Source organism: Balaenoptera ricei, chromosome 4 (assembly GCF_028023285.1).
Source record: "Balaenoptera ricei isolate mBalRic1 chromosome 4, mBalRic1.hap2, whole genome shotgun sequence".
NCBI lineage: Eukaryota > Metazoa > Chordata > Mammalia > Artiodactyla > Balaenopteridae > Balaenoptera > Balaenoptera ricei.
This window is the reverse complement of record NC_082642.1, coordinates 7,322,687-7,338,939: the sequence shown is the minus strand read 5'-3', so window position 1 is coordinate 7,338,939 and position 16,253 is coordinate 7,322,687. Positions and strand designations below refer to the sequence as shown.

General features: G+C 42.9%; 1 protein-coding gene across 2 annotated transcripts in view; it reads right to left on the bottom strand.

Annotated features, from left to right (window-relative positions):
• Positions 1 to 15,831, bottom strand: part of CLRN1 (clarin 1) — a 38,718-nt gene extending 22,887 nt beyond the window's left edge. For both annotated transcript variants that reach the window (XM_059921864.1, XM_059921865.1), the window contains exon 1: positions 15,579 to 15,831. In XM_059921864.1, the coding sequence (XP_059777847.1) occupies positions 15,579 to 15,831 (253 nt within the window). The remainder of the gene's footprint in view (positions 1 to 15,578) is intronic.
• Between the last annotated feature and the right edge of the window lie 422 nt (positions 15,832 to 16,253).

Genomic DNA, 16,253 nt, shown 5'->3' with positions numbered 1-16,253 from the left:
TCCTCAAAGACACTGCTGAGGAATCCTCTCCTCTCTCTGCCACTGCATCAATTTTCCCCGTCTGTTGGATCAGTTCCATCATCACACAAACATGCTATCATTTTCTCATCTTAAAACAAAAAATCTGGGACTTCCCTGGTGGTCCAGTGGTAAAGAATCCGCCTTCCAATTCAGGGGATGAGAGTTCGATCCCTGGTGGGGGAACTAAGATCCCATGTGCTGCGGGGCAACTAAGGCCCTTGCACCACAACTAAGACCCAATGCAGCCAAAAATAAATCAATAAATAAATATTAAAAAAAAAAAATCTCACTTAAGTCCTTCTCCAGCTATTACCCCCTTTCTCAGTTTCCCTTACAGCAAAAGCTCTCAGGGAGTTGCCTACACTCTCAGCATCTCATTCCTCTCTCCACTTTCTCTCTTGAACCCACTGCACTAATGCTACCTTTCCCAGGGCACCAGAGAGCTTCAAGCTGCCAAACCCAAATGGTCCATCTTTCTCCTCATCTTACCTGGTCTACGTTTGACACAGCGGCTTACTCCCTCCTCCTGGAAACGCTTTCTTCCCCCTGGCTTGCAGAAACTGCACTCTCCTGGGTTTGCTACCTCCCTGGCTACCATCTTGAACTACTTTGTTGGTTCACCTCATCTCCTGAGCCATCCAGGGGACAACTCAGTTCCTTGACCTCTTCTCCCTCTTCCCGTACTCCCCTGGTGCTCTATGCAGTATCATGGCTTTAACTGGAAGTACTCTCAAGCAGATGTTTCCAGCCCAGACTTCTCCCTGAATTCCACCCTTGCATGTCCTCCAATTACCTATTGAACATCTTGACTGGGATATTGAATAGGCATCTCAAGGTGTCCCAAACTGACCTCATAATCTCCTCTTCTCACCCTTGCTTCCTTTAGCCTTCTCCCTTTGCAAGCCTTCGGTTGCTGGCAGTCCGATTCTTCCTTGGCCTCATCCTTGATTCTTCTCTAACTCCCACATTTCATGTTTAATCCATCAGGAAAACCTCCTGGCACCACCTTCAGAGCCTGACCACATCTCCCTGTCTTCACTGCTCCAACTGGTCTAAGCCACCACCATCTCTCACTTGGAGGACTGCAAGGGCTTCCTAACTGGTCTCCCTGTTTCCACCCCTCCATTCTGCAATCTGCTCTCAACCCAGTAGCCAGTGGAATCTTTTAAAAGTGAATTGGGTTATTTCAGTCCCCTGCTCAAACCCTTCTAGAAAATTCTAATCTCACCCAGAGTATAAGCCAAGTCAATACAGTGGCCTACTAGGCAGTACATGATTGGACTTCTTGTCAGACCTCTGACTTCATCTGCTACCTGTTTCCTTGCTTGGTGTGCTCTAGCCACTAGTCTCCTTACTGTACTTCAAACGAGCCGGGAACACTGCTACCTCAGGGCCTTTGCACATACTGTTCCCTCAGCCTGTATATTTCCCTAGATAACTCATGGCTTGCTCCTTTACCTCTATGTATTTACTTAGACGCCACTTTGTCAGGGAGGCCTCCTTTACTTAAAGTTGCAACCCCCTGCCCAGTCACCCCTGCCACCCCCGAACTCCCAACATCTTGTGTTGTTTTTATTTTTCTCCATAGCAATTATCACAGTTTGATAAGTGGTATATTTTTACTTATTTGTTTCTTTGTTTCCCCCATAACATGAGGACAGGTGCATTGGTCTGTTTCATCCACTGCTGTATTGCTAGCGCCTAAGAATGCTGGCAAAGCAGTATTTCTCAACCTTTTGTTTTCACTGTTGCTCCTCAACCAAGGAGTCTTTTTAGACATTCCTCCTAATCACCCCCCATGCATGAAATTTTAATACCACAGATATATTGTATATTGGTTTCTGTATGGTATTTGTATGTGTACTTTATACACATATAATACATACTTTCTAAGGAGTAAGGGATATTTTCTTGCCCCCAAGAATCAATTTTCACCTCCTTAGGGGGTTCTGCTGCTGTGGAGAAGGCATAATGCAGCTGCTGGACACAGATGTGTTGGATGGATACGTTTTGCTTGGAGTAGGATGCAGGGATGGAGTCTGGTTAGCAGGTTTGGGGATTCCTGGTGGAAGCCAGTGATTCTGATGGAAAGGAGTTAGTGCCACATCGGTGAGGAGGGAAGGAAGGAGAGAAGAGGACCATACAGATAGCGACGTCAGGGCCAAAGGAGAAGAAGAGGGTTGGCACTTTGAAGTGTGATGGGAGTCTCTGGTTGAGAACCAGAATTTGTCCTTTGAGTCAGGCAGTCACTGGTGACCTTGATATAAGCTGTTTCTGGGGTTGGTGGTAATAGAAGCTGAATTGAGTTTTTGGAGAGAATCTGGGACAATGCGGTAATAAAATAGAATAGTTGCCAAAGGGATGATAGGAGCCAGTGTGGGTTGTTTTTTTTTTTTTTTTTTTTCCTTTTAAGAAGTTGAAAGACCTGGCTGGCAACTGGAATGGAATTTCAAATCTCTTTATTAAAAGAAAACTTTTAATCCAACATACTTGGGAGATTGTCAACATGTTCGATGGAAACTGATGGCTGTTTAATAACAAGGTTTAAAGTTTGGGATTTGTGAAAGAATCCATCTCAGACTTGAACATGACACAGCTCTTTTTTGTTAGCAGGGCAGGAGGATGGGGGAAGATGGACTTGCTCTCTCCATATTTCTGTTAGTTTGAGCAAAGGTCCAGCTCTTTATGGAGGGATCTTATAACTGAACAACATTATAACAGTGAAATGGAAATTAAGGTACAAATTTCACCCACAGTCTCACCAACATAAAAAGCAAGCTTTTCCTTTATTTTTGTTCCTTTCAAATCTTTGTCCATCTTACTATTTATTTTATACATTACTATAATCATAATGAAGTTTCAAGGTCACATTCTGTTCTTTTTACTCAGAATATAAGCATTTCCCACGTCATACAGATTGTTTTCGTAACTACCATTTAGATAACTACATGGATTTTCCATCAAACTGATGCAGTACTGTCCATTAGGTAGCCTTCCATTGTTTCAGTGTTATAGCTAATGCTTCCATGAACATTTTCAAGCACATACCTTTTTCTTTCTTATCATGAGGGTGGGTGATGAGCAGGAATAACCTTTCTGGATGAATTCCCAGGAAAGGAATTACTTGGGCCAGCATGCTTTCTAAGAGAATGCTATCTAGATATGTAAAGGTCGAGGGAACCTAAAGATGGTGAGTTAGAGTCTGTAACATACATGTTAAACTCCTGGTTCAAAGCTCAATTTCCCCTCTGTGATGTCTGGAAAGTGGAGATTTCTGACAAGATATCGAGTCAGAAACAGAGCTAGAAGAAACTAGTCATTGGACTGACTCTACCAATAGAATAGAAGGCAGCCAAGTCACAGGAGGGAGAGGAGAGAAAGGGAACCCACATCACATAGCTCGCTCAGCACAGAGGAAGGCTGTGGTACCCTCATGACTACAGTCTACTATTATGAAACAGAGCTGAGTAAGTCACAAGTTAATGACTGGGAGTGAAAACGCAGTCACAGGGGATGCTCTCTTTAGGAAATTTACCCTCCTGCTGTCATTTGGCCGGGGTGGGGGGGGCTCTATTCCTTGGGCTGTATGTCTTGCCTCTGGACTCCCACTCTCCTTGAGCCTCTGATCTGTGGCACCCCCATTTCTGCAAAGCCTTTTCCAGTCTTTCCCTCTTCTGTCCCTCGTCAGATATTCCAAACCTCCCCCGGCTTTTAAACACCTGTCACATCCCCACTCCATTTCCCTTAGTCTTGTCTGCCTGGCCTACAAAAGGCTCGAAAATATCCAGAGAACCGAACTGTTCCATTTCACAGAGAAAGCAGAGGCTATCAGAGGAATTCCCTCAACTTTGCAGTACCCCAGGGCCACCCTTCTTCTTGGTCCAGGCCAACCTTCCCTCCATTCTTAATGAAAAAATTTTTTCTCCTGTCCAAGGCTTGGCCTCCTCCCTGTGCTCTCAGACCCTTTTTTGCTTTACAGGGTCCTTCCTAAATCCATTAATTATCTACGTGTCCTTTCTGTCTTCAGCTTTTTCCTCCCTACTGCTCTATCCCCTCAGCATAGAATCATACTCAAGGTTCTCCCATTGTATACACACACACACACACATACACACACACACACCCCCCTAGCCTGGCCTTAGGACTCTTCTAACTACTCCCTGACCTCAGTCTTTCTTTGGTCCTTACATTTCATTCCCTCCTCGGCTCCTGCAAGGACCTCCCTTCTTAAAGGAGGACCACTCCATCAAGACTGCTTTAGCAAAGGTCCCCCATGATCGTCTATAAGAGTCACAGGGCTATCTTCGTTGTCTCTCATGCGATGCCTCTGTGGTGGTCAGGACTGTTGACCATTGCTTCCTGGTTGAAGGTTGCTCCTGCCACAGTTCCCTCCCAGCTCACTGGCCATCCCCTCTCAGTCTCCTTCACAAGTCCCTCCTCCTCTACCCGGAAATATTGGTGTTTTCTAGAACACATCTCCTTTTGCCTTCTCATTCGATTCCCCTCTCTGGGAAGCCTCCTCTTCAGCTGTAGCTCCAACTACCACCTCCAATCTGCCAATTCCCAGCACTGTGCCTCCGCCCCAGCCTCGCTCATGACCTCCGGATCTGCGTAACTGCTGGACGTCTCTTGTTGCTGGCCCATAAGTGAACCTCATTAAACATGACCAAAAGTAATTTCATCTTCTCTCTAAATTTTCCCCTTCTGTATTTAGCTTGGTGAATGATCACAACCATCCCTCCAGAGGAAATCTGGGGTTCATCCTCTGTCACCAAGTCCTGTTGATTTTTGCTTCTGATTATCTTGGAAATATTTGCTCCCCTTTCCAGCTCTCTGACAGTGCTTTGGTTTGGACCTCCAAATCTTGGAGGAGCCTTCTGACCCACCTCTCTTTTGGTCTTCTAATCCATCTTCTGTCCTGACACATACCTGCTAAACATCCTTAAACGGTCTCCCAATGGCCACAGGATAAAGTTAACTGCTTCCGTTCAGCAAAGCCCCTCACATTCTGGTCCCTGCTTCCTCTCCAGCCTTACCTTCCTCCTCCTCCTCCTGTCTCTCATACATCCTCTGCACTCTGGCCACAATAGGCTCTTCATACCTTGGCTCATGCTGTTCCTTTGCTCACATTGGCTTCTTCAATGCCATTTAGTGAAATCTAACTCTAATCCTCCCTTTCCTCTGATTTCTCTGTGCCTTGCCCTGACAGAGAGTAATTCTCCTTCTTTGAGCTTTCTGAACAAAAAAGTTCATGGTGATGGTAAAGGGTGCTATTCCACCATCCATAGTTCTGGTTCTTCCCCATTCTGTTCTCACGATAGGATTGCATGTTTTGGCCCCTTTGAGGGCCCCATGTAACAACCTTGGCCAAGAAAATATAAGTGGAAGTGGCATGTGTCAGTTCCGGGTCGGAGAATTTAGTTGCCAGTGTGAGAGTCTCAACAGCTCTTTGTTGCAACAACTGGTGACATTCTGGATGGTAGCTGCATCCTGAAACAGACCTATAGCTAATCTCTGACAAATATGTACTGTGAGCAAGAAATCAATCTTTGTTGATTTTTTTTGGCCGCACTGCGCAGCCTGCGGGATCTCAGTTCCCCGACCAGGGATTGAACCCGGGCCATGGCAGTGAAAGACTGGAATCCTAACCACTAGGCCACCAGGGAACTCCCATTCTTTGTTGATTTAAACCTATAACATTTGGACATATTTGTTATTAAAACACAACCTAGCCCTTCTTGACTGAGGAACCTGTACAGCTCTTATAAGTGGTCAGTTATTTAAAAACACTTCTGCTAGATTCTTAGTTGTTTCTCTTATTCCCTTTGTGTCCTCAGAGTCTAGAAGAACACTTGGGCACATAAGCACCAATGATCTTTTTTGGGGGCGTGAGGGGGATGAGGGCACATATACTCTAACTTACAAAGGATTTGTGTCTTGCCTGTGAGGTTACACTGTTTTCAATAGATCATTGGAAAGTAATAAGATAAAAAAACTGTTTTTACTAACTGCTAAGTATGTTCTTTTATTACTTGCCATTAATCCATGTTTTATTTGATTGCTATAAATGTATGGCTTTCATTTCACTTGCCTTAAAATTTATTTTATTTCTATCTCCTGCGTTCTTCTGTTATATTTTATCCTGAAACTTTGTTCTCTTTTTATCTCTTACTGATTCCAGTCTAGCAGTCGTATCTTTCATCCTGCAATTCTTAAAACAGGAATCAGTAAACCCGGTCTAAACCTATGTTTAGGCACTAACCAAGACTATGTGATGGTTAGAATATCACGCATGACCAAAGCAAGAAGGGTGGGGAGCTGGTGGGAAGAGAGAAAAATAGCCAGGCATCAACCAAAGGACAATATGGCAGGTTTGGAAAAGCATAGCTTTGGGAATTAGGAAAGTCTGAGATTAATCTGGTTTTTCCATTTGCTGCTCATGGGGGTCTCTGCTACCTCAGCTCCCATACCTGTAAACGTGGGTGGTAATAGAAATAAGTCACAGAATTTTTGAGAGATACAGTGAGATCATTTATGTGGGAGCTCTTTGTAAATTTTACGCAATCACTTAAATATTTTTTAACATGACAAGAATGGCAGAAGAGTTGTAGTTCCACCAAGAGTGGTGGATTTAAGAACTCAGTGCAGTGAGAGTGCTGGCATTTTCAAGTCTCAGGATTGATCACTGGGAGGGGGAGGAGTTATTTGGCCCACAGGTAGGGTCATATCTGTATATTAGGACCTAAGATCCTCCCAGAGGAGCCCTTAGATTACATGGAAGTCAGGCAAACTATCTCGTAGCTCAGAGTTTTTTTTTTTTTCCTGACCTGGTGGGTGACTACTGCTGTACGTAATCCAAGAACTTTGGATTTAGAGCTAATCACTTATTTGCTACCTGTCACACACTCCCCTCAGTGTCTGATCTACTGTTCCCATTCTCGCTTCTGTTTCCCTTGTGCAATTGCTTGCACATTCTCTGTAATGGTTGTCTAAAATGATGCTTGGGCTGATGACACACCTCTAAAGAGGAATTCCTGATAGTCTCTTAGAAGGAGCAGAGCCCTTGCACAGGAGACACGCAGATGGAGGCCAAGACATTAGCTTTATTTCTGACAAAGTGCTGGAGAATGTGCCGTCCCCCCAGTTCCGCTGACTTAGGAGTCTCCCCCCACTCCCTGCCGGCCACAGGCAGGGCTGGACAGCCGAGGGCCTCCCTATCCAGGGCAGAGCTGGCTCCTTACCCCGGCCAGGGGAAGAGCAGACTCCGGTAACTGGTGGGCAGATTTGGAAAGAGGGGAAGCCTTTGAAGCCGCTGGGGCTGGGAGCCAAGTATGCTCAGTGTCTTCGTGCAAACCCATCAATCAGATCTCTCATTCCCTCCGAGGCCAGGTGGGTGTGGATGAAGTGTGAGACCCTTCACAGAGATACGCAGCTAAAGGAATGGAAGGCAAGCGTCCCAACTCAAATTTGACCAGAAAACCTCCCAGCTGTGTGGAAACAATACTAAATACTGCTTCTCCTCACCGCCCTCCTTCTGGTGACCTGCCCAGCCCTAACACTGAGGGCTTCTGGCTCTTGGCCTCACCTGATTCTACCTGTTCTGGCCATCATCCACCGCAATAGTTCTCAGCCGTGGTTACACATTGGAATCACTTGGGGAGCTTCTAAACTATCCAGTGCTCAGGCCCCACCTCCAGGGATCCTGATTCAGTTGGTCTGGGATGGAGCCTTGGCGTCAGTAGTTTTCAAGACTCCCCGGGTGATTCTAAATCACAGCCAGGGTTACAGACCACTGATCTAATGGTTTAGGTCGCATCGACCCTATTCGTCTTCATCTGGCTAGATGTAAACTGCAGGTAACACCATCTGTGAAGCCCTCAGAATGAAGGCAGCCCCTCTGATGATGATGTTAGCCATGGTGCCGCCACTTCTTCCTAGATTAAAGCCGTGATGGTAGCTTCAGAGGTCCTGTTTTTCTTCTCAACTTGTCCTTCACATAAAAGGTAGGTTTCAAAAAGAAGTTGTATTTGGCCCCTTGGTGCTCAGCTATTCATTTTCTTGAAAGGGAATAAGGGGGAAGATTTCTTTTCTTCTTACAGAAATGCTCTTGATCTGACTTTCCCCTCAGCCCATCTGCAGCCAGTCATTATGAAAATCCAGTAAAAGACATTCCCTGACATAAACTCAGTGCATTCATCTCCTTTAATATCACCCCTAGTCGCACACCCAGGTATTGAGCCAGGCTTCTGATGGCTACGTGGTCAGGGAGAATGAAATCCATGGCCCCAGCACTTAAAAGGAGGAGACATGATGATATGATAGAACCATTTATAATACAGTTTTCTTGGTACCGCGCCTGAATTTCTCTCAGCTGAACTGTATCTACCTGACTCCAGCCTATTGCAAGCAGCCCCATCAGTGAGTCTTAATCACCCACAGTGGCTGAGGGACGGCAGATGCTTTGGTGCATCTGTGTCTCTGGTAACAGAACCCATTTGACTGCTCTGAGTCCATGGGGTATGATTATATTGGGGTAATAACTCCCAAGAATGGCTTTGCCACAGTTATAACATGCCGAGAGGGAGGGAAATACGAATCCTGCATAAATTAGTCTGCCAGGTACAGTTAGCTATTCGTCAGTGCTCTCATACCTGTAATAAAAGAGCATCACACCACAACCAGCCTGGGTTGACTAGACGAAAGGCACATAGACCAGCTGCATGACTAGACGAAAGGCACATTTGTCATTGTTTAATTTAGATGAGTTTTGTTTTTAAAAGAAATATGCCTTTAGCTTTATGAAAACCCTGATATAGTCGAGATTAAAATGAGTTTTTATTTTTCATCTTTTGAAAAAAAGAGATCTGGATTTATACTCATTCTATCCCATCTATCCCACTGATTCCTCATTAAAAAAATATCAGTTTTTGTAGTGAATCAAATGTACCTGCTTTTTTTTTTTCATCCCTGCCTCTGTTTTGAAACTGTTCATGTCACCTCAGGAAGGAGCCTGCCATTTTCATCATTGCTGTGGTGAAACATTTATTGTAGTCCAAGTAGCTAACTCTGAAGATCATATCATGTAGATTTTTGTAGGCAGAGATTTTAAATCAGCTAACCACATGTGCGGTCAGATATCTCTGCCTTCAACGTAAACTATCAACATCAAGGTAATATAATTACGTAACCCATGTGACCTGCTCAACCCAGATTCTTAAACAGGCTTGGCTTGACAGTTTTACTTTCCAAAGGTCAGAGATAGGGGCTGAGATATCAGGGCCACTGAAATGTGAAATAAAGAGGAAATGAATGAATTCAAATCTTAAGGCCAAGTACCATCACCCGGTTATATGAGAACTAGCTTTTGTGAAGCACCAACATAATTGTTTTTCACCTTTGAGGTTTTTTTTTTTTAAACTGAAGTATAGTTGACTTACAATATTATATTAATTTCAGGTGTACAACATAGTAATTTGATCTTTTTATAGATTATACTGCAAAGTTATAAAATATTGACTATATTTCCTGTGTTGTATATTATATCCTTATAACTATTTATTTTATAACTGGGAATTTGTACCCCTTCATCCCCTTCCCCTACTTTGCCTGCCCCACCCAGCTCCCGTCTGCTAACCACTAGTTTGTTCTCTGTATCTGTAGGTCTGTTTCTGTTTTGTTATATTTGTATTTTGTAATTCACCACATATAATTGAAAACACACGGTATTTGTCTTTCTCTGTGTGACATTTTACTAAGTATAACACCCTCCAGTTTGATCCACATTGTCACGAGTGGCAAGATTTCATTCTTTTTATGGCTGAGTAATATTCCATTGTATATATAAAACATATCTTTTTTATCCATTCATCTGTTGATGGATACTTTGTTTCTATATCTTGGCTGTTATAAATGATGCTGCTATGAACATAGGGATGTGTATTTTTTTTTTTTATATGAACCTGGGAGGGAGAATTTTTTTTTTAATTTTATTTATTTATTTATTTATTTATGGCTGTGTTGGGTCTTCGTTTCTGTGCAAGGGCTTTCTCTAGTTACGGCAAGTGGGGGCCACTCTTCATCGCGGTGCACGGGCCTCTCACTATCGCGGCCTCTCTTGTTGCAGAGCACAGGCTCCAGACGCGCAGGCTCAGTAGTTGTGGCTCACGGGTCTAGTTGCTCCACGGCATGTGGGATCTTCCCAGACCAGGGCTCAAACCCGTGTCCCCTGCATTGGCAGGCAGATTCTCAACCACTGCGCCACCAGGGAAGCCGTATATCTCTTTGAATTAGTGTTCTTGCTTTCTTGGATAAATATCTCGGTGTGGAATTGCTGGATCGTGTGGCAGTTCTATTTTTAATTTTTTGATGAACCTCCATGGTATAGTGGGTAGTGGGTATACCAATTTACATTCCCACCAACAGTGCACAAAGGTTCCTTTTTCTCCACGTCCTCACCAACCCAACATAATATTTTAAATAGGTGGTGAAACTGAGTCCTACTCTTACATTTTCCTCAACTCTTTGCATCCTTCTTTGCATATTGTAAGGAGACAGAATGTGGCAGAGGAATGAGCAGATCAAGAATTTCAATCCTAGGTCTGCTACCTACTAGGTCTGTGACTTTGGGAAGGTTTTGTGACCTCTCTGAGTTTCCAGTTTCTATATTTGTTCAAGAGAAGTAGTATCATAACACCTCCCACGTAAGGGTTGGAGTTCATATCTGCAGAATGCCTGGCACCCGTGAGATGCCCAATAAATGGGCAGCTGAAATTAGTAATTTTTTCTTTTGGATTGTCTGAAAGTCCTTGGGGAAGATGAGTCACCCTCAGAGACTAAAAGAGAAGGCAGAGCAGCAAATTGTGAGAACGATTTAGGAGTCGTCCTCCAACAGGTAAAGTTCACACTCCAGGGTTAAGTTCTGGAAGTTCCACTGAGGTCCTGCCACATAGAGCCTCAGAAGCAGCCCTGTCAGCCTCTACTTCATCTCTCAGGAAAGCCCAGGTCAATGACTTCACTGGCTGTTAGAGTGGAGGGTAATTTAAAGGGAAGGAAGGTGTGTGTATGTGTGTGTGTGTGTATACACGTATATGCAAAATTACAATTGTCAAGCCTGATTTTGTGGATTTTTTTTCCGGTAAGGATATTAGAGGTAGTTGTTAGGGAGGAGAGAGAAATAAACGTTCTTGTCCTGTACTAGCCAAGGAGAGCCAGAAGTTCCTTTTCTCAAAAACACCTTTTCCATATTTCTCACTAATTTGAGGATAATTTCTGCTTAAGTTCTGCCTTTGGGTAAAGAATACCCGTGGAGTGTTAAATATACTAGTCATTCCTCATTTCTTGCCATTACCAGTTTATGAAATCAGATTCAGGAAAGAGGAGTTTTTCAGTGAGAATGGAAGAGGAATTTCTAGGAAAAATGAAAGAAAAAAACGGAAGGAAGTAGGGCAGCCTCTCCCTGCCTTTTGATTTTCTCCCTTTTTTTGCTTTCTCAATAATCCTCTCTTAATTACGTGAGTGTTTATGGCTGTTCCTGCTGTTTGGAACCCACTAACCCGTTTCCCTAGAATTCCAGAATTCCCCATTTTTCATTTTCTCCTTCTTTAACCTGTAATTTTCTACACAAAAAGTAAAAGGTTATGACAGGGGGAAAAAAAGAAGCATTCACTTTGATAATGAAATTCATCTGGGTCCTAATAAATGGTAGGTATTTCAGAATACTTCACTTTAAAAATCAGGAGCTTTGAAAATGAAAGAGCAAAGGCACACAAAACTCACCGCTTCTAATGATGGTGGCTAAAATCTGTCAGTGGGGGTTTCAAGCAACTGAAGCTAGAAGAGTCACATGCAAATTTAAAGCTGGAAGGGCCTTGTCTAGGACAGCCAGCCCCTTGTTATATAGATCATAGAGTGTTTGAACTGGAAGAGACATTAGAAATAGCCTAGTTTCACCTCCCATTTTATGGATGCAAGAACTGAAAACCAACGAAGTGACATAATTTGCTGAAAGTCTAACCTCCAGTGAGTGGCAAATTACATCGCAAATTGCTTAAACGTTTACTAAGCACCCCTTTGTGACAGGCATCATGCTAGGTCCTGGTTTGAGGGAGAAATGGGATGGTTTGAGGGATACACAGTCCCTTGCCTTCTTGGGGCTCCCGTTCTCCTTGCAGTGAAATACACATCCTCAAACACTTTTAGTACAAGGTGATTTGAAATAACAGAGTGAACATTAAGGTCTGGAAAGGATAAAGGAGGAAACAGTTATTTGACTGTGAGAATTTGGCTTTCCCCTTCATGCTAGTGCTTCCTAAACATTACGATCTGCTATCCCACTAATCACTTTTTCCCCCCAATGGGAGGAGAAAAACATCTCTATTAGCTGGATTGTTTTAATGGGTGAGACTAGACAGTAGCCCCCCACCCCCCAACCCCGAGCTAAAAGCCCAGAGGGGCCCTGCATGCTGGGTGACACAGTACAGGTGGCTTCCTTGCCTCCTCCCTCCCACCAGGTAGTCTTCCTTAAACTCAGTAGGTGTCCCTCCTACCCGCACCGTGCCTGCTTCCACACAGGCGGTGCGCTAAGGAGGCGGGGAGAGATAGGCATTGTTATTAGAAGGTGGTATGTCAAAGGCCTCTGCAGCTCCGCCACGCGTAGGTAGGGTGACGGGAGAGATGCAGGTAGATCACCTGGATCTGCAGGAGACAGGAGTCACACTTGCAGGAGACCATGGAGATCAAGTGCCAACTCTCAGTGTTGGTCGCAGAGAACCTGAATCCCAACTATTCTACCCCAAAATATGTTTGGGAAGCCACCTGCTTGCTCACCGAAGTAGTTTCAACATTCCCTCTGCAATCTGGGTCATATGCCTCATTTGGTCAAGAAACTCTGCTTCTCTAAAATGTGAAGTCAGCTAAATTTCTGCTAAGACAATTTTACAAATTTTCCATCATAAGGTCCAAGATGCTTTAAAAAGTATGACTCAAGCTGCAAGCTGTGATACGTGATTGGTTAAATTTTATTTTTCACATGTCAAAAAAAATATTCCATATGTTTTCCCCAGCTCATTGAACTGTCTTGGCAATGAAGAGATCAGCATATCTAGGAATGATTGATGCCATACGATTCTTGCGTATCATATTTTGATGATGCGCCGCACTGTTTCAAACCAAAACAGAAACCCACCCACACACCCTGCGCTCAGAAACCGGTCCTTTTTGTCTTGATGACTACATTTAGAGTTTAAACACCATCATTAAAATTTTACAGGTGACGTATCAGGAAAAACTAAGCCGACCAGTTGTGTTGCCTAGAAAGAAAAACAGTCCTTCATTATAATGAATGAAATTGTGTGCTAGGTATGAAGGCTATGACCTCTAGAAGATGAATCGCTGACCCATAAATGGATGAGAATCAGCCAGAGTAAACGAGGCAGAAGTTTTCCCAGCATAATTGTGCCTGCTGGCAGGGAAGATTTTTGTTATAATTAAAAGAGATAGAATGGTCAATAGGGAACATTTAATAGGAACAAGTATGACAACATCGCCTAACTATTTTTCTGGTCCATTCTTCATCCTCACGTTATACCATACATCTGGGTTTTCAGAGTGACACATACATTGCACATAAAAATAACACACATAAACTTGTACAGCAGAACCAAGCAAAAATTCATTTAGAATAAGGACACTGTCAATGCCCAATTTATTCAGAGTAAATCTCCAACTAAATTTGCACTGTCCAATGCAAGATTTTCTTCACTAGGCTGGGGAAAATGTTCAGAGTATCATGGGGACTAATGCAATCCTGTGAGATAGGCTAGGGTATTGTTTAAACCCCACCAGCTCTGGGAGTCTTCACAGAAAGCAAAGGGGCACCTGATTAGAACAACTTCATTATAGACAGGGCCGGTGTAGGACACAGCCATAAAAAATCCTTCATTGGACCAGAGAGGACTGTGGCCCTGTGAGGATTAAATGAGACAGGCTATGCATAGCGCTTACTGTGAAGTAAGTATTTAGAAAACATATTGTTTTCGAACATGTCCTGTGCTATGAGTAAAGTTTATCTTCATTTCACTGTACAAAATGCAAAGGCTCCAGAAAAATCCCCTGTAGGCTCCCTGCTTTTGTCTAAATTCATTTGTGAGAAGCTTTATTCACGCTTTAGCTGCCAATGACTCATGGTTAAATCGTTTCACTCATCTTTTTTCCTTTTTTGTTTTTTAATACAGTTGCAAATCACGTGACATTCTGCTTTGTTCTTTTTTCCCCCCTAAGGGAAGCTAAGAAACTCTAAGAGCCCCATTACCTTAATGAACTAAAGCCATGCAGTGAAAAGGGTGGGTAACAACTTCATCAAATCTAGTAGATGATAATTTCTTGAGAAGCTGAAGACTAATTCTTGGGGATTTTCTGGAGCCCTATGCAAATTCATATCACTTAACAGCCTATGTGAGTTGAAGGCTGGTATCCAATGACTGCTAAGAAATTGTCAGGAATGTTGCAGAAATATAAATAGGCCAGCACTGAAATTTAATTAGACACTGCATACGTTAATAATAAATTCAATTAATTTAGCCTTCTACCTATGCTAGAAAAAAAATACCCAGGCAAAATAATAATTCATATTAAATGCCTCAGTTGGTAACCTCCTTTCCTGAAGAGTGATTTATGCAGTAATTTACTGGCTGTGTCTTCATAAGATTGTTCCATACCAGCCCTTTTGAAATAATAATAATTTCTGAATGTGCACTAGGAGAGATATAACAAATGACTTTTTATTAATTTTCATTTAATGAGTTGCCTATTCACATGGTAATTTTTTAAAAATTCTCTTCTTAAGATAAACAGGTTGTAAATACTACAGGTAACACTTCCATTTCACAAATATCGCGACAGGAAAATCTGTCTCATATTCTGTGTGATTCGAAGGTTAATCAGTGGCAAATTTTCTATCCTAAATAGGCTTCTAATTCTTTCCCAGTTAGCACAGTGTATCATTTTAAATTTCTATAGTCAAATGATCCAAACTGGGTAAGGAAAAAAAAAAAAGAAGAATATTTTTCGACAGCAAAGCTCCTAGGAGGGAAAATAAGGGTGTAGACAGGAAACAAAGTTCTGTGCAAGGGGGAAAAGCAGCTAGAGCTGGTTAAGGAGCCCATGACACTGGTTCTTTTTTAAAGAACAAAACCAAGATCATCTCTTACAGCTTTCCTGTTGCACAAGTTCCTCCCTTTTAAAAAAGGAGCCCATAATTTCTTACATAAATATTAATATTTAAGAATTTTAATTGCTTGTCTTTTCAAAAAGTTTAATTCCCTGGCAACTCATGAACTATAAGTTGTCATAAGAAAAATAGCAAGAATGAAATAATAAAAACAAAATAATAAAAACTAGGAAGAAGAAACTGCTCAGAAGAGATCTAGGTATTTCAAATAGTTCATACCTGTTTAAAAAATCCTGCAATAGACAGGGCCAGGCTCTTAAAAATAATTTCTTGCAACACTTGGAAGAGTTTGCCTAAAGTATTAAATAATTCAAATGCAATAGTTACTTACATGAGAACCGAAAGGGCCTTGCTCCCAGCCCGCATTGCCTCACGCCCTCTCCATGGAAAAGCCCGTACTGCATCTCGCCCATGAACTTGTCCAGCTCCTGCCCCGAGGCGTTGACGAGCAGAGCCCCAGTTTTGCAGAGGAAGGTGGCTTTGATCCACAAAGGTGTCCCCAGGGCTGTCACAGCTCCGAGGGCACACACAAAGCTTAACATCCCAGCCATGCAAAAAATGACTTTCTTCTGTTGGCTTGGCATGATGAGAAATGGCTCTTGTGAGGGTGAGGTTCACAAACCAGACCTTTGTGACCGATGAGAAGTGACTGCCCCTTTGACTGCATTTATTATGGAAGCTGAACAGACAGAACCCCGCTGAAAAGGCAACTTCACCATCGATGGCGTTTCTCACCAGGTGAAATGTCAGAATGCCAGGATGAAGGTGGCTTCATCACGCTCACTTGGTTTTTTTCTCCTTTTCTGCTGCTGCTGCTAATTTGAAATCTTTGGACTAAGAATCTGTAAAATAAAACTCTTTCAAACTGCCTTCAAGTATCTCCTCTTGTGTCCCTTGGTAACAGAGGTCTAAGATAACAGATGGAGTCCTCCGTGTAACTTGATGAATGCCTCCCCTCTCCTCTGCCTTTTGTCTGATTGGGTGAGTTGAAACTTTCAGAAACAGG